General features: G+C 38.2%; 1 protein-coding gene across 5 annotated transcripts in view; it reads left to right on the top strand.

Moving 5' to 3' along the window:
- kcnc3a (potassium voltage-gated channel, Shaw-related subfamily, member 3a) overlaps positions 1 to 21,342 on the top strand; it is a 59,408-nt gene extending 38,066 nt beyond the window's left edge. Inside the window, exon 4 of one of the 5 annotated variants that reach the window (XM_036553465.1) lies at positions 19,773 to 21,342. In XM_036553465.1, coding sequence (XP_036409358.1) covers positions 19,773 to 19,786 — 14 coding nt within the window. In that variant the 3' untranslated portion in view covers positions 19,787 to 21,342. Of the gene's footprint in view, positions 1 to 10,287; positions 10,590 to 12,841; positions 13,269 to 15,434; positions 15,835 to 19,772 lie in introns of those variants that run through there. The other 4 variants (XM_036553463.1, XM_036553464.1, XM_036553461.1 and 1 more) reach the window with 4 other exon arrangements.
- Positions 21,343 to 27,331: the final 5,989 nt, after the last annotated feature.

The following is a 27,331-nucleotide window of genomic DNA, read 5'->3' as shown; positions in this document are numbered from 1 at the left end:
ACATTTGCACTCAGCGACTGAACTACCCACTGACACGCTGACCGAGAGACGCACAGACCCGTATTTGCGACCGATGGACAGACAGACTCACGGACTGACTGACGTGTTTCCGCAGGACGCGCAAGGTAAGTTGCCAGATATCACACAGCCGGACTCAGCAAACTTGAAGACCTAAGCTGCTGTGATGTGTGTAGGCCGCCTGCCTCCTCACACTTTAAAATCGGAAGGCAGCCTAAGTGAATGTGTCAGTGCCCCAGAGGTTGGAATGAAATCTGGTGTCCCTCTCTGCGAATCTCCTCTCTCTCACTTCCGCTCTAATATTCACGTCCCTCATAAAGTATGAATGGAGCTAGCCCCCGAAACGTCTAGAATAAGCTTAAACTCTTTATCTTTTTGACAGTTGTGGCATGGCTGAACGCAAACTCTTTTGCAAGCAGTTTCCTGTGATCTGAACAAATTTGGAAGAGTAGAGAGTGAGCAGATACATGCAAGAGAAGGACACCCAGTCATCCGCCTACATAATTTCAGTGTGAAGCACCACTCAAAGCTGACCTTTTCATTTTAAAGGGGGGACCTCTCCTTTACTCCTGTCGTTGTTTGCCTTGATCTTTATGTGCTGTAAGTGTTTGCTGGTTTGTTGCTTTTTTTATATCGGCTCCTTTGACCTCACTTGACCGAACACAAAGTGAGGGGTCAAATAAGGTCTAAAGGACACACGTAACGTTGTGTACCTGTGGTCTATTTGCTTTCTCTTTCACTCCCACCCCACACACACACTTTCTTCTACCATATAGTGTCTGTGTGTGGTGTGTGTGTGTGTGTGTGGTGATTTTAGTGTATCTGCCCTTCATCTGTGTGGATACTGTTTCCGTTAGTGTATTTGTTTGTTCGTCTGTCTGCTTGTCTTTGTGTTTGTGTGCCTGTCATCCCTTGTCTATTTTGATGTGTCCCTCGTTTGTGTGTACCTATCTGTCATTTTCCCTCCCTCTCCTCAGAACTTACTCTTCCCAAAAATCCTCTCCCACGTCTTCTATTTTCTTCTCTCACTCTTTCTCTTTCTCCCTCCCTCTTTGGTTCCCACTGTTGTCAAGGAAACAGTGGAAGAGAGCATTCTGGGACTTATGATCAAAGTATTGTGGGGAAGTAAAATAAAAGAATTAAAATAACTAATGAATTCAGTTTGATAATATGTGTAATTAAATATATTAATCAAATGAATAAGCTCATCAAAGAAACAATGTAAAGCCATAAAACCATGTTCCCATGATGCACTGACCCTTAATGTTTTTATGGTAAACTATTTTTATTGTTGCAGTTTTAATTTTTCTGTTCATTTTATTTTTTTACTTGTATAACAACAAAGTGTTTCTTTGCTTCACAATGGTCAATCTTACTCAAGACCTCAAAATCAAAATTTTAACTCCAGCCATGAACATACTCCTGCAATCAGATGTTTTACGAGAGAATTCCCAGTGGAGCAAAAAGCAATAAGTCTTTGTCCAATAAATGCCAGTTAAGAATCCTGCTTCAGGGTATCTTGAGTTCAAGGATTGTTGCACAAAAGCAGCTCAAATGCACTTAAGTCAATTTTCCAGTTGAGGGAGAAGCTGTAATATTCCAGAATGAAGTGGAGTGTTGCTTTAAGGCTACATTTACAGTGTTTGAGGAATATTTAGTTAAATACCCCCCATTTTTGTTTTGTTTGCCTTGACTGTGCTAGTGATACAGTGCACACAATTTTTCTTACCAGTCCTGGGGAATTAACCTATGACACAAGAGTAAGTGCTCTTCTGAATATAAAGAAAAGGAGTGGATGAAACCGCTTACATGCATCACTGGTACAGGTCAGTCAAACCTAGGGATGCATGACACTATATTCATCAAACACTTTAGATGTAGCCTTCGTGCAGGCTGGTATATCTTATCTGACAACATTGCTTCTGGGGGTCGGGGTGGTGTCAATTCTTTAATTTGCTGTCACTCTTGGAAGGGTCAAATGTGATTGATTTCTTCTGTAAACCCTCTGTGATGTACAGCTTTCGCTAATCCCCGAGCAATATATTCAAAAGTGCCCAGTCTTCAGGCACACACTAGGACGTGACCTCCTTAGAACAAACACTGGGACAATTACGGAAGCCCTGATTTTGATGGATGCCTTATAACTGAATGTAGTGTCCACAAATTCACAGTGAGTCTCAACATTTTTTACCTTACCTTTATGCCCATAATATGGACAGGTTCAGACTGATTTGAATATTTGACTGATGGGTCTGGGTTTACTGTTAATTGGTTTTGAGTTGTGGGTGTTAACGAGGTTTACTAAAGTGTCAGTGACAAATCAGTTACAGTAATGTTATACACCATGAGGTTTTTTTTTTAACCTGTTTTGAGGACATAAAACCCTGAACCTAACAAAAAGTATGGTGTGTAGAAAATAGAAAATACAGCAATATAATAGAAAATGCAGCAATTATTGCTAATGATTGCTGCTTACATGAGTTTAATTGTATGTGCATATTATAAATATATACACTGTGAAATGCATTATATGTTAAACACAAAAACTACATATATGAAAACAGCAATTTTTCAAAGTATATGCCATACATGGTGACAAATATGAAAAAAAGTATTCCTTATGTTTTGGATTTTATATTTTAATATACTGAGATATATTCCTTTTTTAAGAAAGAGCTTGTTTGAGTAAAATGATTAAAAAGGGCTGCTATGTCCTCCAGTAAAATGTGGTTTACCAGGTGCCTTTGTCTACTCAGTGTTTCAGGATGATAGCTATAAGCATAATATATCCTTGATGAAATGTTGCAGTTCTTCACATTATATTCATTACAAAATGATTATAGATCTAGCACTGTAATGACTCATACAGTTTATGGTAGTAGCAGAATGGGTAGAACAAAAGGAGATAGTAGAATGGGTAGGTTTCATTCATACCTCAAACCAAACTGCATGATCCCTCCACTTTAATGTTTCTAATATGGAGCCATGGCACACGTTGCTGTGGGCATACCTGGTATGTATCTGTCTTTTTGTGCATACCATGAATGTATGGTGTGGGGCTGTTCGTATGTCAGTACAATAGGTCTTTTTGTGGTGGAATCTACCTATCCCCTGGTCACTACTCATTTCTCTGGTGCTCTCTCTTTCTGTCTCTCTGTCTCTCTCTCTCTCTGTCACTACTACCTTCTCTCTGTCAGCCACATACCTTTCATTTCCCATTAAAAGGGGGAAATCAAGTAGAATTTCACTTAGAAAACCGCTGCCTTCTTCATGTGTGGGTAAAATTGGCATAATGTGATGCTTTCTGAGTGTGTGCATGCCTGCGTGTGTACATGGACCCATCAAGAACAGTGCAGGACTGTTTGCCTCCATTACACCAAGTCTGTCTCCATGTGTTTGATATTTCTGTCTAACTCTGTATACATTTGATTGTCTGTTTTTCCATATGCAATAATCTTGTATGTCATGGGGAGTCATCTTCTTAAAGCATTGTTACTTGGACCTGGTGGTATAATACAAGTAATACTGTGGGGAAGAGTCATTTTTGTTTTGTTTTATTTTACGAAATTTTGTACACACATCTGCATTGTATTTGTATGCTATTATTTTTCTCACAATGGCATACAATGAAAAATGAAAACAATTTTTGCAAATATTGATCTGGAATGGAAAAGTTAGATGTGCCAGTGATGAAGCAGGAGACAGGAGACATTGATGTGCCACTTTACCCTTAACTTTGCAGAGCAGGTTTAAGCAGGTGTGATAGTTTGATATTTGCATACCTTGAGGGGATTGGTGGTCCTTAAAAGATTTTCAGGAAAAAATATGGAATACTGTACTTGCCTTGACTGCATTACTCAAAGTTAAGTATACAGCACCATAGCAGCTTTATGTAACCTTATCTAAGGAGAACACAAACTGGACAGTAAAGTATATATTTTGACATGTAAAACACCTCAGAGAACACTTAAACAAAATTAATTTAGTTTAGCAGTGTAGTTGTGCTCCTGCCTCATTGTGTGTGAGCTATCATTTTTCAGTTCCAGTTTTAATATTTGCACTCGTCTATCACTCCTGTCCACATGTTCCCCCCTCTCAGATTAACATGCATTTTCCATCCCATTCTCAGGCCACATGTACTGTGTAACCAAAGTTTGACTTGAGGTGGGTATTCAATCACTGTTGAGGGAAAAACTGCAACATTTAAAAAAAATGTTGCTGCTTGTGAATGAACTTTGTCCATTTTTTTTTCCATTCCATGTTCAGCTGCTTTATTTTTCTCAGTTATGCGTATGACAGTTCCTATACGATAATGAGTGGAATGTGACATAGCAGGTGAAGTGTCAGTGTTCCATCCAGTGGAAGACATTCTCTTAGAAGCTTGCTACTAATAGCCTGTTGTGCCAATCCTACAGATAAGCAATCTGCAGGAGTTACACTGTGTTTTTAGAATACACAGAAATGGAAATAAGCCAGTGAGGGCTTCAGTTTTGCCATGAAAAGTGTGGTAAACCCAATTCCCAGCTTATATAGATTTTTAAAATTTGTGTTAATACAACACTGTGGAGCTCAAAGATTCAAAATATCAGGTTCTGAAATAAATACATCTCAGAGAAACATACTGGACTCACAAAATACCAGCCTGTAAGTAGTAAAAAACTATATTTATAAGTAGTTGTAGTTCAGTGAAAGAGCATTTTTGTGTGATGGTGTTACTTCCACTACACCTACTGCTTTCTTCACGATAGAGTGTTTTTATTTTTGTTATTGATATTTTTCTGTCACAAGGTTTATATGCATACAGTGAGGAAGGGAGGAATTCTGAGATATCAGAATGAACGCATATATCAGAATGAACGCATTTTGGTTCTTTTGTACTTTTTTGGAATTTCTGATTACAGGGATGTAGAAGTTTTTGGTCAATGACTGTCAATAGTGTTTACACTGTCATGACATTGACCTGTAGAATGAAAAATTGAGGTTGAATGTTCCACCGGGATGGATTTTTTGTGTGTTTAATTTAGTCTGTTCCCACTAGACCACTTCCACCCAATTTTATACCTAAATTTAGTCCATATAAATGAATATTCATGGGACATCTCAATGACATGAAGGGGGGCATTCAATGTAATTGCTGTGCTAACAGCCATGTGAATATGAGCTGCCGTGCAAAGCTGGAACAGCATGGAGCCACATAATGCCTGTATCACATTCGCCTAAGGTCTTCACCTTCTTACTAATGCGGACATAGCTAGCCCAACAACGCACCTCCGACTGTGAAAATGATGAGTAGCATTTGCCTTGATTTCCTATTGACTGTTAACCCATCCAACACAAATCTTAGAAAAATCTTTAAAGTTATGCATTGTATTTCATGATAAGCATACCATGTTGAGATATTACCACGGCTGTAAATTGAAATGGGAATAAAACCTTAATTGCTGAATCAATCTGGATTGAACCATAATTCTAAATTGTGATTTTGCCAGCATATCAGTTCTCCCATTTCCCAAAAGATACAGTATCTTGCTAACTAGTTAGCACAGTGTAATACACACATATTTTTCAAAAGCTGTTTTCATATGACATCAATATGGATAGTCATTATAGTAACTCTTTAAGTTTCACTTAAAGAATATTTGAACATTATTAATATACTTATCCTGAATGAAATATTTTCTTAAAGATTTCAGACTGTTATGAATGGGGTGTTGGAACTTACAGTATAATGTAGCTATAAATAGTATGCTGTTCCCCAGAAACACCTGCTGACTCCTTAAATAATACCCATGTTTTTTTTAAGTTATAGCATAATAACAGGCTGCAAACTGAAAGGAGTGAATTGAGCAGCAACTCTAAAGTATGAACTGTAGATTTTTAGTTTGAATTGTAGATGTAGATGTAAACTATGAATTGTTGATGACTAAGCTATAAATGGTGCAAAGCAGTTAAATTGAATACCCCTGAATTTTTTAGTTTTGGATGCCAGTTTGATTAGACGGGATGATTTGGGCATTGATTTAAATCAGATGCTCCATTAAAACACATCATATGCTGTTATTTTTGCATTAAGCAAGGACACTGCAATCCTTGTTGGTCTCCACTGAGAAAGCATATAGTCTTTTGTAGGAGGTGAATTACTGGCCTTATCACAAGGATCTGAGCACAAAAGTGTGTGGCAGTAGAGGTATTGAACGTGTTGGATTTTTCCCTCAACTGGTGCATTAACTTAATTGTGTTTAAGCTGCCTTTTATTTGCTTGGAGAAGTCAAGAGGCACTCAATTAAAGGAAGGGGCAGGGTTGAAGGTATCAGCTTTATCAGAGTACTGACAGCGTGGCCGTCTGAGTCAGCGCAACAGAAAAAGGATCTTTAGGCTCCTTCCACTTATTTCATTGCTATATTGGCAGTGAGGCTAGGCTCATCTGTGGTTAATAGCACTGCCATCACTATGTGACTAACATTAGAATTGAAATGGCAAAACCCCAGGGCAATACATCCACACCATCCAGAGCACCATATGTCCACACAGCGATCTGTCCTCATTGTACATACACTGTTCTGTTTCATCCCTGGAAGGATAACCAAAAAGCATCCATACATAGGATCAACCTGACTGTCTATCATTTTGGAAGGTATCTGTTACATATTCAACAAGATTAGAAGTTTCATTTCTGTAAAAGCAGACAATGTGGTTGTAGGTCCTTTGTAAGTTTTTTTAACCTATCGTTTCTCTTTGCTACAGAATTTTTCTTTATTTCTGTAGAGAATTTTGGTTTGATTGCTTTTATTTCTCTCCCTTTTGTGAGTTGTTTGTGTGTGCGTCTCTTTCTCTCTCTCTCTCTCTCTCTCTATCTCTCTCTCCCCCGTCATTCCCTTTGATGTGCATGTTGCATGATGCGTATACTGCTGAGAGAGAGAGAGAACCCAGAGAAGCTTTGCTGTGTGTTATGAAAAGGAATTAACTTCCCTACTAGAGTACCGATGAAACTGTGGGGGCGGGGTTCAAGGGCTTTTGTTCAGGTAGAACTAGCAGACTGGGCTATATGAAAACAAGGTTACATCTGTTTTCATATCTACAGCTGCAAAGTGTCATCCAGCATTTGCATATAATTCAGCTTCACAGTGTTAAAATAAAAGAGCATTTACTAGTGCTCAATAAACCTCAGAATCCCATCATTACTGTTTGACATGTAAGACTTGTGCAAGCAAAATGTATTGCACAGAATGCACTCTGGGAAAATATTGATTCAAATCAATCCTGCACAAGCACTGCAGACCTACTCACACTTGCTTTGTGTGATTTCATGTTTTGCAAAGAACTGCAAACTACTGGATTATTTATAGTGATGAAACAAGAGTCTGCATTATAGAACCAACCCTTTTTCTGCACCTGCATTGGAAATTGTTCCCGATGGCAAACGTATTGCTGCCTATGATGGAATGAGACCTAGAATGGAATAATGGGGGGGGGGGGGGGGGGGGGGGGATACACGTTGTCATGGGAACGTGTGTCACAAGGGGCAGTGGCAGAATGGGCCGGGCTTGAGGGAAGTGGCTAAATCGCTTTGATACTACACAGCAAGCTTCTTTTGCGCAAAGCAGTGTGTCTGAGTGGCCACTGTGATGCTGCAGTGTGCCAGCGTAAGCAGTGTATAGTGATGAGGCTAAATGTGAAAAGTAGAGGAGAGGTTTTATGGCGGACTGGGGTTCTGTGACTGACAGAAAGGAATATCAGTCTCTTCTCTGTTCTCTTTTTGTTCTTTTTCTCCAAGTGTGTTGCTCTTTGTGTGGGGGTACCTACCTCTCCCACGTCCTTTTTAAAGGGGGTTCAGTTCATATATAGTTCAGAATACGCTGATCACAAGAGGGGGGCTGCCTACTCTCCCTCATTCATTCCTTTCAAAGACATGCTCCTCTTTATGAGGCCGGCTAATCTCAGCTTCATTACAACACTAAAAATGGGGAGAGAGGGAAGCAGGGTCAGTTTTAAGTGAATGTGTGAAACAGTGAGCAGCAAAAAAATGATAACACCCAAAAACTTTCCCTGGGTCAGGGAAGAAAGCAGTAACTCAAACACTTCCACTGGAAGTCACCTGCTTGTGTTTCATACAGTTAAGGGGGGGGGGGGGGGGGGGGGGGGAGGTCTGCACAGCACACCCAGATGCTGAAGGGCCATTATGTTTGAGTGTTTCCCTTTTACTAATGTGCTTCTGCAGGAGAAGGGTCTTTAATTGTTAAATAATTGCAGCGTTTATGCTAGTGGACTGTGCTGCAGTGTAGTCTGCCTGACCACAGTGCTTTTTGGGTAATGATGTGTACAGTACAATAAGGGACATAAATGTACTCATGACAGACTGTGCATTTTAATTCTTTAAAGGCTTTAAAGTAAAGTTCTAAGTTGAATTAGGCCTGTGGTCCCGACTCCCCATGTCAGATTCCCAGCTTCTGGTGCCTGATTACTAAGTTCAGATGGAGGACAGTTATCACAGAGGAGCCAGGACTGAATGTGGGAAATAGGCAGCCACTGATACTTGGACTTGTGAAGCTGTCATAGTTTACAACCACAAGATACATTTGGAACATACTATACCCTCAATGTAAGAAAATATTACTAGCAGTCAAATCTGTCTAATATTATTCAGTTAATCTATTGGTCTTCCTATAGCTCCACACAAATACAAATATATTATCAGCCAGGTCTGATATGGGACTGTAGCAGTGCTACGGAAGTGCTGTAAATATCCAGAGATATGATGGGTGTTTCAGTACAAGCAAGAACTGTATTTTTACGTAGGATACAAATCCAAGAAATGTCAGCCACATTTTGCAATAAGGTCCCTATTTATTCAAAGTGTACTGTGTGTTTTTTAGCTACTGTGATCTGACAATGTGATTCAGATCATGGCCTCACTAACCAATATCCAGCACATTGACTCTGTGAAGGGTCAACAGTTACATGATTCATTTAACATACCACTATAAGTGACTCATCATCAATACCAGCAACTCAATCAACAAAAGAGTCCTACTGTATTTTTCTAAGTGGATATATTTTCGATGGTTTTGTCCTTTTCTAACAAGTACTTTTTAACAAATGATAAACAGAAAGGATAAGGACACTGTGAGAGGGACAATGGACAGATAGCCAGAAGACTGAGGGCTTCAATCTTTCCCTCTTGAGCCGGGTCTGGCAAATACCCATCTGAATGCATGGATGACATGGAGGAAAAAATGAGCCATGCAAGTTGCCCATAATAAGGGCATCTGCTCCACCACTAATAAAATGAAATATTCAAAGGAACATTACCATAAAATGTATGGTATGCTAAAGGATAGAGTAATTGTTCATGATGCATAAAACTTTGACAACTTCACTTTGTCCAAAAAGTAACACGGTCAGTGAAGTTTAAGCTTTCTGTTTTTGCTGCTTCTGTCGCTGTCTCTAAAACCAAACTGCTCATTATCAAATTGTATAAAACACCTGAGTTTTGAGTAACCTGATTATTAGATACAGGAGCTTTTCAGCATCTGCTACTGCTACAGAAAAACCTCACAAAGCTCTTCACAAAGGAGAAACTTCAGGTGTTTTATTCAGCTGGTGAAAATGTTTGAACTATCTCATGTATACTTGGCTACAAGGAAGATAAAATGTCTTTACTGATATGGCAAAAACTGAATGACATAATTCATAACTCTCATTTTCCTGTTTTGTCCTGTCTTGTCTCTGTCTGTTTGTCTGTCTTTGTCTGTCCCCCATTCTACTTTCATTTTATATATTTTGTTATTCTTTTTTTTTTACCTGTTTTGTTAAAATTATTTTGACCTCAATTTAAATGCTTTCTGTTTCCTTCCTCTCACGCATAAACATCACTTTAATCCATCGCTCCAATGTAATTCTGACTCTTCAAAATATTATCCCATTCATATCGTATTTGACTTTCACAAATCCTTACACTAAAAACTACTGGAAATAATCTTCCAATAACAAATATTTAATCCTCTTGTGGTAAACCAAAATGAACAATGGATCACGTCCACTTAATTATTCATTATTATTATTCATTAATACACCACAAACCAACATGTCAATATCTCCAATGCCACCTTCATATGGGCTCTCTATGATAAACTTAATAAAAAAAAAAAAAAACACCAACAAAACAAAATGCCCACCTTCCCGAACATCTAACAATTGGCGTTGTGATGCCCAAACGCAACTGGTAATGGCTCTGACCTTGACTCCTCGCTGGCCGCCGGTCGCCGATAGCGACAGGCTATGAGAAATCCCGCAGCCTGAATAACATTTCGGGAATGACAGGGACAACCATGCGCCTCACTCCCATCACCAACTCACCATACGAACCCTACGAATCCCCCGGGCCACTGCGTCGCTGCCGCTCCCCCATCCCTTCCATTTTGTAGCGGCGGAAGGCATCAACAAAGCAGCCATTGACACAGAAAAATAAAAACAGGGCATTGCCTAAACCGTAGTAATATGCTGTAACTCATGATAATGATAATAATGATAATGATAATGAATGTAGAGACAGTTTGTGATCTCATGGGGTTTGGGGGTGTTAAATCTTACAAACATGCAGGTGTGTGTATGGGGGTGGGGGTGGGGGGGGGGGGGTACATTAATTTTCTGAAATGAATATATCTATATGAATTAGGGGCCAGGAGCTCCTACAAAAAAAAGGAAAGTAGAGCAAATAACTACACTAGAAAATCAATACTTTGACATGTAGCTTTAAATAGGAACAGTAATTCGTTGATGACTATGTTATGCACACATTCAAATATGTGCACAGTGTGATGTAGACATTTTTGCCAAAGGGAAAAATGTGTGAGCAGTTAGGTGTTACATTCTAAATTGGGAAAATAATCAGAGCAGACCTTTCCTGTCCTGTTAAGTTTTGAATATGGCACCAATACTTTGACATTTATTTTGATTAAGAAAAAGGGCACCCAACTATCATGTATCATTTTCTCAGCATCATTATGACGTTGTGACAGCATGATAAAATGATTACAGAATGACAGCAACATTGTGTTGCAGTGTAGTTTATGGATTGGTAAATCAAAAATATAATTAAGAGTAAATATAAACACACACATTTGTTGTTGATAACCATTTTTAGGTGGGAGAAATGTCATGAAGGACAAAAACTTATTTTCACTTTCAAGGATTTCAAGTCTACATACAGTTATAGCTGTAGTCATTTTTCCCCACATTATTTATGCATGTGCATATATTGTATTAAAATAAATTAACTCAGACTGATTTTGGATTGGTGGCCTAAGTATAACAGTGATTTAAATTATTATAGGACAGTTGTAAAAGGTTGTCTCACTGGCAAAAAATTGATACATTTGAAAATGATCTTCATTTGACCTTCTCTTTTTGAGTCTCTAAACCACAACCAACAGCTCACTTCTGTCTGCAAAATGAATCACTTTATACTGGTATCATATAGACTCAGTGATTCGCTTACCAGATGACAGCTGAAAAACAAAATTAATTCTGCATGCATTTGCAAATGCAGAAAAAGAAAGAAAAAAAAAACAAAAAAGAAAATTTACAGCGTTCCGATATAACAAGACAATGAAATATTTGAAATAAATATAGCTGTATTGAAAAAAATGCTAAGGCTGGCTTAAGAATGACAGACTTCTGCACCAGTGAAACTAGCTTTATAATGGCTTGTAGTAGCTGCCACTAATTCAAAACCTGTGACACATTTACTAACCATCACAATGACAGTTTAATAAGTTTGTGTGTACAGTGCATATACATATATAATATACACACATACATACACACGTTGTGCTTTACATATGAAAATTCAATTTATAAGGCAAAAAATGAAGCATACATTTTAAAAGGGCATTCAAGCATAATTATTATTATCATTATCATTATTAATATTATTACCTGTATTCAGAGAAAGATTCGTGGAAGCTTTTGCGCAATACTCAGACTCTTAAACCAATGCAGTGGCATCATAAGACCATGTGGATGACGTTGAATATCAAAGTGAACAACTCACTAGCAACGAAGAAGCCGTGGAGAAGAATGAAAAATTAATTACCTATTTTTTTAAAGGGGTGGGGGTGAAGACGACAAGGAAGGGTAGCCGGGTATTGAACTCATGATTCTTTCAACATTTTTTTTTTCTTTTCATTTTTTTTTCGGGGGGAGAGGTGGCAAAGAGAGAGGACTCTATAAAGTCCATCTTTACCTTTTTTTCTGTATCAAGGAATGCATTTGGGCTAATGACACTCACTCAGCCATTCAACTGACATGCAAAGACTTAAGGAACCGAGAATAGGCTAGAAGGGGACAGGAAAGGGGGTGGGGGGAGCCAGTGAATCAAAAGCCAATACTACTCCTCACTCACCCTGCCCCCTTGTCCAGGTGCATGATAAAAAAAAAGAATTTCTTTTTTTCTAAATGTAGTTCGTCATTAATATGCATACATATCAATCTCTACTGTTTCCCTAAAACCCAATCCCCGCTTTCCCTCTCCCTGGTTCTGATTAGTAATGCTACTTAATGTAAAGTGAGTTTAATTCATGTATGCAAGTGCTTGTTCAGATTTGGTTGGGATTTGTTTTTTATTGTCATTATTATTATTATTATTATTATTATTATTATTATTATTATTACTATACTTCTTATCATTTAGATGCAGTGGATTTTTAGTTCTCTGTTTTGTTTTCCCTTTTGTTGTTTCCTTTTTATTCCCCCACCCCCCACCCCCCCTTCCTCTCCATCCCTTCTTTCTTCTGGGACGACGATCTTCACTTGAAACTAAAAGGGGGATCGATGAATGGATGTTGGACTGACAACGGTCGATAGACGAAGAAAAGATGACAGGAAATGAAAAAAGAGACATATACAAATATATAAACAGGCAGTGTTTGTGTATTCATATTTATGTATATGTAATACATTAGAGATATACTGTAGGTGTATATCTGCTGTATGTTTGTTAAAACATATGCAGATATGCGTCTACCGTATCAATATATTTTTTTGACTTGAGATGCCATGTGCCGACTCAATATGCAATCAACCTATTCTTTTCTTTTTTTGCTGCTCTTTAAATGAAGAAAAGAAAGAAAAAGAGAAAGAAAGAATCTCCCCCACTAGAGAGGGTGGAAGGAGAACAGAAAGGAGGGATTAGAAGTTGCTTTAGTTCCTTTTCTATGATTTTCGTGAAAATAGGACAGTAATACTATAACAATATGAACCTATTTTTATACCCGTATTGTTATAATTATGTGCGTGGTTACTCTTATTAAGGAGCTAACTTTTTTATTGATGAATTAATTTGCAGAATAAGTTATTTATTTTTCTAATTAATCTTTTCCTTTTTCTTTCTCATACATATTGAATATATACATATATGTACTTGCTGTTGGTTTTAGCAGTATTTGTTCTCTATTTATACATCTGTATTAGTCCGTAGGGATTTTAACATATTTATTTTATTGATTTATTACTATTTAGTTCTTGCCAGAGGTCCCCTTTGGCCCCTCTTTTCATTCCCTTCCTCTCCTCCTCCCTCACCAAAAAAAGAGAGCAAAATGAAAATTGATTGAGTAAGGTTGCATTCTCCTCAAATAATTGAATGATTAAATGCTGGATCCATACAAGACCTTATGAAAAAGCTGTAATTTGTTCCAGTGAGGGGTGAATACAATCAATAAAGACCTAGCTGGAGGAAACCCAGGGGCTGGGCCAGCAAGGCTTGCTGTGCTGAGAGCCATATGCAGAATGCAGAGATGGCTGAATATCATTTAGACCTGTACCTCAGCCTGTTTGAAATATTGCAGCTCCATTTTACAGCCATCTTAAACCATCATTATTAGAAATATTTCCTAATACCAGTCTTTGATTATATACAAAAAGACCCTTAATGAATTGATAGATGTCTGTATGTACTTGGCTAAACTGAAGAGTTTGTTTAATCCCCCTCTCTCAGTGGTCTCAGACTGGTTGTTTGACATGTCACGTTAGAGAAAATACTGATATTAAATAACTAATAACACTAACTAATAAACTACTACTATACTGAATACAAAAATAGGTGACATTGATGTCAAATTTAACCATTTTGTCCATACCAATGTTCAATGATATTTTTATTTTCTGTTTATATTGGTCAAATACGCCAGTATTTCGTTGTTTAATATTAGTATTTTTCCATATATATGTCTGAATTCTGATATATTTTAGATTACATTTACCATCAAACGTGCAACACCAGTAGCTTTTTTGACTAATTCATGAGAGGGAATCTAAACTGAAATGGATGAGAAATCATGCAGTACCCAAAGCAATACTCTCTCACACAGGTGAAGGTTAAGGTGGTCCATATGGGTCTTTCTGACAGAGGAGGCAACTTTGCTCAATTACTTTAGCAAAAAAAAAAAATAGCTCAGGATTTTTGAAATTCAGATCCATATCATTTCCAAAGTAAAAGCCAATAAGAAATTTTGGCAGGTTGTGATGAAAATAAGAAATACTGTACATCGAAAGAGACTTAACTAACTAGACCTACAGAGCAATGCTCATTCCTTTTTAGTGGGTGTTATATACTTATGTGAAATGTACATATCTGTCTACATGAGCTTATCTAAAAGTAATTTAAAAGAATCCATTTTTATACATGTACAGTGTAGGAGGTGGGAGTGAAGGGACAGGGTGTGGAGAAAGGGGAAAGGTCTGGGGGGTGTCCATTGCAATCCCAGTACTTTGCCCTTAAGGACCTACCCACCCGAAATCGAATCTCTCTCTTTTGCTGTCTCTCTGATCTGTTTTCCTACATCCCTCCCCTCCCCTCCCAGTCCCCCTTCTCTCCATGTGTTTGTACTGAATGAGGATGCTTTGGATTTGACCAAAATTGGTCTAAATGACATGTATAGTTTTCGACTTGCGTTTGTTATTTCTACATGCATGGGTTTCCATTGCGAGCAATAAGAAATGAATATGTCTGTATTATCTATATTATAATCAATGAGTATGTTTTGATAAGACAACTAATTTTATCTAAAGGTATATGTATATCTATGTACATATGTGTATGTATATATTTATATATACATACTGGCTGATTGCATGCTTGAAAAAATGGACAGGTGATTTGCTACCATTATGTTCCTGACTGATATAAGAGGTGGGGCTTTAGGTCTGCATGCCAATGGCCTGTGGGATGGGAGGGGCCTTTATTACTGTAAGTGGGTGGGGTCTTTGGGAGAGTGTTATTTTTTAAAGGGCCAGGGCGGGGAAAGTAGTGGGAGACTGTTTAAGACTTTGTTCTAATTACCTTTTCTTTTTTCCTGAGTTATTACAATAATTAATACGATTATTTTATGATTTGTCCTTTTTCATCTTTTTTTTCACAGAGAACTATTCTGAAAGCCCAGTGCTTATCAGATATATGCAAAATGAAGCAGTAACTGTGAATTAATGCTAAAACAGAAAAAAAAAAAATTCTTCCTTCCTTCCTCTCCATGTGTTTCGCTACTTAGTACCCTACAAGCTGCATTCCCCATCTCTGTCCTTTTGCGCACTCTTTTCTTTCTCACATTCTATCCATCTCTCATACTCTGTCTTCCCTTTCCTGGAGATGTCTTGAAATATGGAAAAAGCCAAGAGGCTCTTCAAGTTTAAATGTAGCACTCATAATTCCACCTGAATCTTAACAATAGATTGAGGATCTGATGCAGGAATAGACAACGGTAGTACAATCACAACCCTGTTCTATGCTTATATTGTGATACTTAATGCAAAAAAAAAAAAAAACTGAAAATCAGTAACAATGCAAAGTGATTGCATTGAGATAGCAGAGGCATAGCAGGAGCATCTCTGTTAACTTTTGTGTACAGATAATTGTGTTGCAGTCCAATTAAGTAGCATAACCAGGTAAATGTTCTTTGCGTTACATCATCACAGTCATTCAGGGCATACCGTATATCCTCATGTCTTAAGCAACATTCATCCATATGATGAATATAGTGTATTTTCCACTGCAAGTGAAATACACCATTTAGGTTCATTTCCAAAGTGAGTACGGGCATAAGGGGAAGATGGTGTTCTCTGTTGTTAAGTGACATAATGGTAAAGTTTATGCTGAGGTACACATGCAGCATAAAGTAAGGAATGTGCCGGTACAGTATTTGGTGCAATGCAGTCATTTTCAGACTGAGGTAGGGAAATGCAAAATGATCTAGCCCAACATAATCAATAAAATATCTAAATGTGAATATCCAAAACACTGCACCTAACTTGTGCCCATATGTGGTATATGATTATTCTTCAGTATATAGCGTAATGTTTCATCTAAATTTAAACTCTCACAGTCTATTGTTGCAATCTCGGCTCAAGTTGCTGTTGTGACTGTTGGGAGTTTATTGTGGGTTGTATGCTATCATAAAGGAGGGAAGTGGAAATATTCTGATTGTAGCAGGATCTTTGTCTAGTCCATTGTCTTATATATCATGTCTTGTGATATATATATATATATGTGTGTATATATAATATATACACACACACACACATTCTGGCTTCAGAGTTGAAGACCAGTCCAATAAGAAATGGCTTGGGACTTGAATTTGGGTCTACATCTCCAGTCAGATAGAAGGGCATTGTATTTTTTATCTCTAAGGAACATCATTACAGAAGTCGATCAACAAGATTCAATTATGAAGCATAAATAGATCAAAAGATACTACAGTTAGACATGTTTAAAAACTGCTCAGAGCCATAAAAATTTTAGAAGACTAGAGGACACGACTACAAGCAAGCCTTTAGACCACTGTTCGAGGGCATCACACTGTCAAGACCGCAATGGATACTTGGAAAAAATCAAAAGGGAGAAAGGAGCAATAGAGAGAACCAATGAAGCATAGGAACAATAAGCCAGGGGTGTTTAAATGAAACCAGCAACCAGGTCTGAATGGTGCAGTGAACTGGTATAGTCAATTAATGGTCACTGTAGATGCAAGAATTAGTGACTCAAATGACCAAAATATGATTTTCACTATGCAAAATCAACTAAAACTGTCCCCAAACAATATTACTGTACAGATTAAGAGGTGGTTTTCTTATGGTGATTTTCATTACATCTCCTGGCCCATCTCTCTCCTCTTATATTTTTCTGTCCCATCCCTGATCAGAACTCAGGAATTTCTCTTTTCATGACATTTGCTATATCATCACTTTCTTAGTGCTTCCAATATAATGTCTGTTTAAACACAAGAGGGAGTTTTTAAATGCTTTCTTATTCTCAATAATTGTACCCATCTCTCCCTAGCTATTTTAAATTTTATATCTTTCAATATGACCTTAAAAGGTTCGTTTTTTTTTTTTTCTTTTTCTTCATATCATTTATGGTTGTATCCCCCTTTTTTACATTTTGTAAATGTTTATATTTTTATTTGTCTTGTCTTTGCCGCTCTGTCTCCCCCCATCTCTTTCCGTTTTCTTCCATCTTGCTCCTTCTTCTTATTCCCTTTTTGCTTCGTACTTTACATTTAACTCTACTGCTTCCAAAACCCCCTAACCTCTAATAAAATTAAAAATAAAAATAATAAAATTTGGGGGAAAGAAAACAACAAAAAATTAAAAATTGAAATCTTCCCTAACACGGATTGCAAACAACAACAAACAAGAATAGATACGGACAGTACAAAACAAAAAAAGAATGAAAAGAAAGAAAGATGGACAGATTTTATGTTTTGGGGGACAAGTAGGAACTATATATTAAAAAGAGGATTGTCAACAAAGGAAGAAAGAACAATGAAATGGAGAACAGTTTGGGGAAGAATGAAAAGAACAAAAGAAAGGAGAAAGGAAGCTGATGGCTTCTCAGTGTAAGAATGTATGTTTGTATGTTTTGTGTTGCGTGTTCTATTCCGTGTTTTGTCTCATGTATCATTTCCGTTCCGTGCTCCCATCGCGTACTGCTCACAGAGTACTCTATGCACTAAACCCTAGGTTTGTATGTATGAGTATTGTTAATATTTACACCAGTGAGTGTGAGCGTGGGTGTAACTTGAGTGTGCTATGTAAACATGTATATGTAAATCTGTATGTGTGCTTTATATGTGTCGGGAAAGTAGTGCAATGTACTGTACACATGCACGTAACAATTCTGTGTGCATGTACTGACAGGTTTGTCCATAGGTAATGGTGGGTTTTAATCATGGCTTTTTCTGTTGACAACCAATTCTATTCTTACCTATTCATACTATTTATTGCTCTAAGTGAATGGATGATGTTCATGAAGAACATCATGAATGATGTTCATGAAACACAATAACATCATTGAAGGCTACCCACTACTTTAGCAAAGACAATGCCTAAAGTCAATGTCTACAGTCAATTCCCTTTCACTAATGGGACCGAGCAGGCAGCCCTCTGTCTATTTTCCTTGATCCAATTTAACAGGCTCTTAGGTGATTTAGCTTCATCCCTACAGCAAGCTAATCATGTGACAAACAAAGGATGAGATGAGTGAAGGGACTGGCAGGAAGAGGACACTTACATTTTCTTACCAGGATTTTTCTCTCTTTGTAATGTTTACATTGGAGGAGGATGTTAGCATTATATCCATGTAGCGATCCAGATTGTGCCAAAAAAGTATACACATATCTGTTAAGCTCTCTAATGAGAACAAATAGCAGGACATATACATCTGTGTATCCCTTAAATAAAAACACTTAGAGCGAAGAAGTGTACGTATAAACGTGGTTGTCCAGTCAGGACAAATAGTAACACAAAATAATATATTACCTGTTTATGTCCTCCAACCAAAGTGGAGTGCTGTTTGATAACTTTAAAAGCCATTGGCATGACTTACTTTTAACCTTTACCTTGTTATTTTTGAAGGACCTTACACCAAGATTAATGGATTACTTCATAAATTCTTTTATCAAGATCTTTATATCAAGATGGGGATATGTACTGTATATATACTAATAATTGCACAGGGAAATAAATAATAACCTTTCTAATGAGCTTGGCATTAAAAAAAAAAACAAAAGAGCAAAGATTAGGTCAAACCTACAAAATCACTATAGTAGCTTTGTCATTAGTAAAAATTTGTCTGTTCACACTCTAAATGAAAACACAGTACAAAAATGTACACATGTACAGCATCATACAGTACACACACGTACAATACCAGTGGAGCATCAGGTTACAATGATATACTTCTTAATTATTGCGTAGGACATTTATTTATTGACAGTCCTAACTATTCCTTTCTACTTCTATATTAAATAAATTAATACTTTATTAATAGCCAATTAAAACCCCACCATAAATATGTGTGTATATATATGTATGTATATATATACACACATTGATATTCTCTGTGTGATCTGCATGTATAGTATTGTTTTTGAACATGGAATACAATTACTTTGACTGTTTAAGTGTTTTTGGTTATACTTTACTATGACAGATTACGGTATTGTCCTGAATTGTGATATGGTGTGTGGTATACTATAGTAAGATATCATTATATTGATTATACTGTAGTTTTAAAATTAGCTACTGTATCTGGTATTACTGTTGATAAATGGCACTATGATGACAAAAACAGTGTATTATAGTATACCCTGTTTTGGGGGTGGGCAGGTTTAGTTTCTCAAACTATATTTTCTGAATTCAGCATTTTAGTTTTTCTGATGCAACACCACTCCTAACCACTCTCCTGTTTTTTGTTTGTTTTCCAGTGTTGAGTTTCTAAAATCCCCTTTTTCTCTAAAGAAGAAAACAAAGTGACACCATTCATGCTGAAATCACGAATGTTGCCATGACAAGAGGGTGCAAGAAACGGAAGGAGAGAGAGAGAGAGAGAGAGAGAGAAAGTGCGAAGAAGACAAAAAGAAGAAAAGACTTGAAGAAAAGAGAAGCCAGAATCTTTGTGTTATAACCAAAGCAACCTCATGAGACTTCTGCCACACCTGCTTCTGAAGACAGCCCATTGGACATTGTCACATTCTGAGCTTCTCGTTGATACGGTGGAAAAAATGTTTTGGACTGAGCCGAGCGTCTGGCAGACATTTGCTGTAACACCACTGACCCGCAGTTGATCCACAGAATTACACTTAGCAAGGGACTGATATGCAGAATGCCAAATGAGCTCACAGCACTGAAACATCACAACTGACGATATTGAATTTCTCCTGACATACTGTAGCACCTCCAGGCAGGGGGGCGGACTTTCACATAACCCATCAGATTGGCAAGATGCACACACTGACACAGAGCAACTCACTGCACCACCCGTACAATTTAACATCTTTAGTTCCAAGGTGCCCTCCACTTTTTGAAATCAACCCCCTTCCACAAAGGTGGAGAGAGAGAGAAAGAGAGAGAGACCTCAACTACTTTTCTTTTCCCCCAGTGGACAAGTAATGGGCTGGAGTATAACAAAGAGAAATATAAAAAAGACAGAATGAGATGCATGGAAAATGATGTGCAGCAAAATCTTTCAACATCAAGCTACTGAACCTCTGGGATTCTTCAAAGAGACTTCCCTGGTGCATTCTGGGAGCAAAAAAAAAAAATATTCTCAGTTTCACCTGAGATAAGGATACCCATCTGGAATGAGTTAGTGGAAAAGGGAAAAGGGGAATGTGTTATGGTTCAGGACAAAATAACAGAAACCAAGGGCAAAGACACAAACTACTGATCAGACATATTTTTGCACCCCGGTCCTTGCAAGCCAGTGCATATGCATAACACTACTGTCACTGCTTAACTGTCCTCATGCAGACAACTGAAAGCTGTTACTGAAATTGTTCAGGACCCCATCACTCCATTCAACCTTCTCCCATGCAAATCATTTTAGATGTTGTACTGGAGCACCCTGGAACTGTCTCTCCAGTCAATTATTAAGGGGCTTAATTTGGACCTTGCCTGCTCCCATCATAAAGGTGATTGAAGAAACTCCATCAAGCCTGTAACTTCCCTTACACGTTACCCTAAAGGGACTGCAAGGGACTGCATTTTGAGCCTATCTCTGAAACAACAAATTAGTTTCTTGATTTTTGCACTGTGAGAAAACCATTCCTGAAGCCACCTGACCAGCTGAAATGACCCGTAAATCTGAGGAATCCAGATAGCTATGATATTGTTGGTCAAAGTGACCTATCAAAGGTATAAATGGACAGCTTACTCCACCTAGCACTGAGCCAGGAGTTGGCTAAATGTGGCTGCGATCCATCTGACTAGAGTATAAGAGTACACAAGTATAAGTAACCTGCCCCAGGTACAGAAATGAGACCTCTTAATCGGCAAATACTTGGAGTCTAACAACACTATCTCCACTTTTCGTTTTCCAGTTCAACAAAACAGTGAACCTTGTCATCCAAACCTACCAATTGCATCTGTCTTTACCATGCAAATAAAGGTGCACATCAGTAAATAAAAAAAAACTGATCAACTCACTAAATCAGACAAATTAATTTAAAAAGGAGCAAAGTGTCATCCAGCTGATGGATTACCCACATCTCAATAGATCATTAACAATTAAAATGGACCATCCAAGTGGAACTCATTATATTGATGATCAATGCACTGGATAAAGAAAAATCTCTCTGTCTCCCCCTCTCTCTCTCTTTCTCTCTTTCCCTCACATGCAAACATCCTGCTGCCCAACCTGTGAGACTAACTCGGCAAAATTGTAAAACTAGCTGAATCTCCATTGTCAGAACATTGTCAGTGAAAAGCAGCTGACGTGAAAAGGGATGAGACAGTGAAAGATGCAGAGGCTCGCATGGCAGTTGTTCTGCATTTGGGTTTCTGCGTTTTGGCTCTTGCGACACCCTTTAAACCAAGGAAATTGAGGGGAAATTAAACGTGAGACTGACATTTTATGCAACTGTGGAAAATCTAACTCTGTGGTGCATGCACCCCAAACCTGCCCTTATTCATGCGTGTACGGACTTTACGTGACACAGCCATGCGCCGTGTAACACTGACTGACTGCTCCCATGACTGCTGGGACTGACCCCAATGGAACCCTGATCACAAAAGAGAATTGTTTCCTTGACAACAGTTGTCCACCCTGGAGATAGACTTAACCCCTGCCTTCCCGAAGTACTAAAAGTGGTGAAATTGACCACTTTAGGGAAAAAAAATGACACACTGAGTGATATTAGAGAACTTCAGGTTTTGAGTCATCTCCTGTGTTGCTGTTCTACAGCAGTTAGGAGGAAGGCAGCCAGAAAAAAAAAACAACATAGAATCTCGACGTTGCTTCTTTTCTCTCTCTCTACCCTTTAACATTTCAGCATTTAAACCTCCTCTGTACAGCACTGCATGGCATGAAAGGAGAAGATGAACAAAGTAGAAGAGAAATGGATTGGGGGAGAGATGAGTGCAATTTAAATCATGCATAGACATATATTTAACAGCACATACATACATATTTCACTGCAGTTAAAGTAGCATCTTAATGCGTAATCATAGCAGTAAATGGGGGAAAAAACTGGAGCATGGGAACAGAAAGAGAAGAGCAGAATGAGAAAACTAAGGAAAACAACGAAGGCAATGGAAATGGGTGTAGAGCTCTCCTCTCCTGCTCTGGTAAAGGGGAGCGTTAAAGGGCGTCGCACCACCAGAGGGACAGGACTAACTCAAAGAAGAACAGAAAAGGTGGACACTTTGATAAACAATTTAAAAAAATGAAACAACTGAAAATGCATTTTTATTACTTTGTTTACCAGCATGACTATTCTGCATGACTTTACTTCTGCAAGCCCTGACCTTGAGATAGAGGGGGCCAGGAACTAAAAAAAAAAAAAGAACAAAATCAAGGAAAAACAAAACAAATGAATTTATGTTATATGCAACTAAATGAAAAAAGAAATACTATGACAAAAACAGGATTATATTAAAAGAGGATCTATATTTTGTTTTTGAATAAAAAAAAACAATAAATGAAAAAAATATATAGGATTGCAAGATACATGTTGAACTATGTTTATTTAGATATAAGATCGAAACCCATACAATCTACCAGAAATGGACACTGCTATGAACTTCTCCTGCTACTACTGCTACTAATACTACTCCAACAAGTATTTTTCTCACAATACTACTGCTACGTCTTCTCCAACTACGTGGACTCTTTCTTCTCCCACCTCTGCTGCTCTACTGCGGCTAGTTTTCAGCACCGTCTCCTTATCACGTTCACAAACATAGCCTCGGCTGAACTCTCCAGATGATCATTGTCACTTAATTGTGTCTATAGGAATTGTTCTGAATACAGAAAATCAGAGGAGGTTTTTTTTTCCCCAAGAGCCCTTCCAGGTTAGGGTAACAGCGGTTGTAGCGCCAAAATGAAATTCTTTCAATACAAAGCAAATAGGCATATGTATTGGCAATAATAGTCAGAAATATGATGAGAGGGTCGTAGCACTTTAATATGAATCTTCTGAGGGTACCTGTCAGAATATTCTGGATCTGGAAGTGCTCATGGAGAGGCAACCTGTTCTGATCTGTTGTCCTCAGGCAAAAAACAACATATTGCCATGGTGTGTTGGGTGTCTGCTGAAGGGTGAAGGCATATCTGTGTTGTTTTAACTCTAACGAGCTTAACTGTTGTTGTTGCCACATGCGCTTCTGCTCAGAGAAAGGTGCCATTGCACTAATTGCTCATCATGGTAGACCAGATGCATTCAGCAATTAACAACATCGACGACAGCAAAAATGTGAAAATGTTTTTGAAACTTTTTTTAATTTTTTTTTTTTTTTAAATCAAAGTCTTAATTTCACAAAGTGAAAAGGAACCGTTCTGAGCAGGGCTACTGCCCCTGACCTCTCTCTGGATATCAAAGTCCGCTGTCATGCGCCCGCCATTACTCACTGAGAAATGCTGTCCCAGTACTGCAGCTCCACCACAGACATCCCTCACCCGTGAGATCAATGTCAACATCCGTTCAGGAGCCCCTTTCTGGGAGCAGTGGGTGGTGCCACACTGGGTTCCGTTCAGGCCTAGGTTACAGAGCAGGGCAGTGTTGGGGGACTGCACAGTACTGATGCTCCTATGAGCAATGCACAGTTCCTTTACACATTTACAGTAACGTCATCCCCTTTAGGAATTTCACCTGAGTAGGTTACTGTGTTTTGCAGAAAGGACTTTAACCAAATTATTTCTCGCATGACCAACTGAACACTTAATTGCGAACAGCAGGCATGGGTCATATTTTATCTAGAGTGGCACTCTGTAGATTGCATTCCTCCACTGGAAGGTTATTGTAGCAGCCCTAAATTTGAACAAGTTCTTGTTTTGTCACAAAACCAATCACTTCAAGTTCCATCCAAATCCTTCCTTGTCTTTTTTTATCCCAGCTGTCCCATTCACAGACTGATGAGCATGGTGCGGCAGAGGCGTCAAATATCAAACTATTTCATATGGATAAGACATTCATTACAAAATATATCAATCTTTCCCATGGTCATATATGTGATATTGGCATATATTGCTGAATATATTTTACAATTCATTTCATTTTCTAATATATTCTAAAATGTATGCAGAAAACGACATGTATGAAAGTGGCAATAAGTGATATATTTTCTAACATTGACAGTAGTGTGTCTTGACATATATTCCTTGGATCTTATAGATCATTTATTACTTCATTGTTGGGGGGCAGGCGGTGCATCTCTCTCTGAGGACTTCTGCGAGCTCCGTTGGCTGTTGCTTTCCTTTTTTAAAATACTGTATTAAAATACCAGAAGCGCTAACGAACATCCTTATACATCCTATGCACGCTGTTTCTTCGCTGCTGTACCACGTGGCATCCGGAAACGGTATTGCTCTGCGGAGTTCTTCATTCAGCGATGAGAGATGTGAGCCTCCCATGCCTCGAGACAGAGCTCTTGTGGCACGTTGGGTCATCTTTGTCATCCATTCTGTTACTGTCAGGATCCCTTGAGAGAGACCTCCCTTCTCAGACTCAGCTGGGCTTCTCTTGTGCTGTGTGGCTATTGTGCAATAGTGGAAATGTGCCCTCCACTGTGACATGGGCCTGGCTGAGCAAACACATGCCACTTTAAACAAATTCATGTATTTATATTTTCATTTTCTACAAAAATATCACTCTGCTTTTAAAATGTCCACTCTAATGGTGTTTTCAACCAGTGATATGTGGTGACTGTTGAAAAACTAGTCACAATGACCTTTTTGCCAGGCAAGCCAGTGTCCCCAGAACCATCTATGCATTTGTGTGCAAGTCTCAACCTAGCTAACAAATAAGACCTGGCAACTTCCAGAGGTCTGAGTGCTTTGATTCAGGAATCTTTCTGATGGAAATGCGTTCCAGTCGGAGGCATCAAAGTGGAGAGTTGTCTCGTGTGAGAGTGAGGGCCCAGAATCAAAATGAGGGGCACTAAATGAATATCAGTACTTACCAATACCATGCTTATTTATTCATATATTTATTCTAGTCCAAGAGTGCCAATGACTAAGTTCTCTTGCCAAAAATGATGATTTATTCACATGTTCAGAAATGTACCGTTTTGCTGCTTATTGTTGGATTGTTGGAGCCACTTGTTTAGGGGTTACAAAAATCAATAATTGAAATATATTTCAGGGTCAGATTCTCTTAATAGTTATACATTAAGGTAGGAAATATGTGAGCTTTGGATTAATTGATTCATGTTTGGAGAGTTAAAAGGGTTCTTTCTTTCTGTAAATGTTGTTTGTATCCCCTAATTTAAAGTTTCAACTATTTGTAAGGCTCTCAAAATGAAAACAACTTGTCAGTTGACATTTTTTCTTATTTTTTTCCTCAGCACTCTCTCTCTCTCTCTCTCTCTCTCTCTCTCTCTCTCTGTCTGTCTGTAGTCATTCTTTGTCATTTGGTCACACCACACATCCTTCAATGGGATATGTGTCCTTGCCCAGTCCTCTACAGTCTGCTACCAGTTTTCCATTAGATACTCAGCCACACTGTATGGGTAAAAAGCAGGCTGAGTTCAAGTACAAGACCAAGGCTAGGTGCAGCTTTATGGAATTTGGTCATTTCAGGCGATTTAAAATGATGCATTCCCTGTTGTTGCTGTAGAGTTCATTTTTGGGGAATGGCAACTGGGATTAGCATCAGAGATTAGTTTATTCGAAATCCATTTGGTCATCCTACACTTCAATGATGATGATGGACGTAGGTTTAGGTGTGGGACATGCCCCCCTCAATGCAGAGAAAATGTAATCACTGCACTATAATGCAGCATTCAGCATTAATAACAGTGTTCCCCCCCATGTTCAGATGAAACCTATGCTCTGGATGAGGACTGGTTGTGGGACCATTTCATCTCTTGATTAGATTAAAGAAAAAAAAAAGTTTCTAAAGAGAAATTCCGACATATTGAACACATCGATGAGGTTTACAATGGCAGATACCACCTGAGATTTGACCGTAAGACCCTCTGGAAATGAGACCAAAGCAACCAAATAGAACGCAGTTAAAAACCTGAACCCACTCGGCTGTAACAGCACACTCAGGGACCCTGGCCTGGCACACTGGTGTTGGCATCACCACAGTCACAGAGAAGACTGAATCAAAACACAACACTTCTGTTAAGCCATTTCTTACACATTTGCTTACTTATGATGAGACCATGGCCCAAAAGAATAGCTTTATAATTATTTAAATGGACAAGTGTTGGTGTTTGATATGATCTGTCTTTAAATGTGGGGCATTTTAGAGGATATTCAAGGCTATCTTTATTGTGAAAGAGAGTCACACTAGGGCAAGGACTGAACTAAGCAACTACCTATGCAATGAGAGGTTTTAAGACTATTTTAAGAGGACAGGTTTCATAGACTGCCAAGGGAGTTTGGTGCACTAAGTCTGAAATTCGTATTGCTCAGTAAAAAAGGCAGCTTCCATTCTCCCTAGTAATGGCCAGTACGGTTGCCTAGGCTCTCCCATGTTGTTTTTAGAAACTTAGACACAAATGGGAAATAATGCAAGCTTTTTTTTTATCGGAGGTATGGAGCTAAAGGATGAAACTCAGATTCACTGACCTCCACTTCTTTCACCCAGAACAATTTGCTTCCATAATCATTCACTGAGTCATTATCCTGTGTTTGCATTATCTCTGACCTTACCTTTTCTCTGCATCTGTTTCTCTTTTATCCCCCATCTGTAATGGCATGATATTTGCTACAAAGTGGATGGAAGAATTCTCAAAAAATAGACATATATACATATATACAAAGGCTATATATAGTTCTATATATATTAAACTAGCAAAAGATAAAAAAAAAAGATTG

This window comes from Megalops cyprinoides, chromosome 19 (genome assembly GCF_013368585.1).
Source record: "Megalops cyprinoides isolate fMegCyp1 chromosome 19, fMegCyp1.pri, whole genome shotgun sequence".
NCBI lineage: Eukaryota > Metazoa > Chordata > Actinopteri > Elopiformes > Megalopidae > Megalops > Megalops cyprinoides.
Note: the sequence above shows the minus strand (reverse complement) of the source record. Positions and strands in the feature narration are given on the sequence as shown.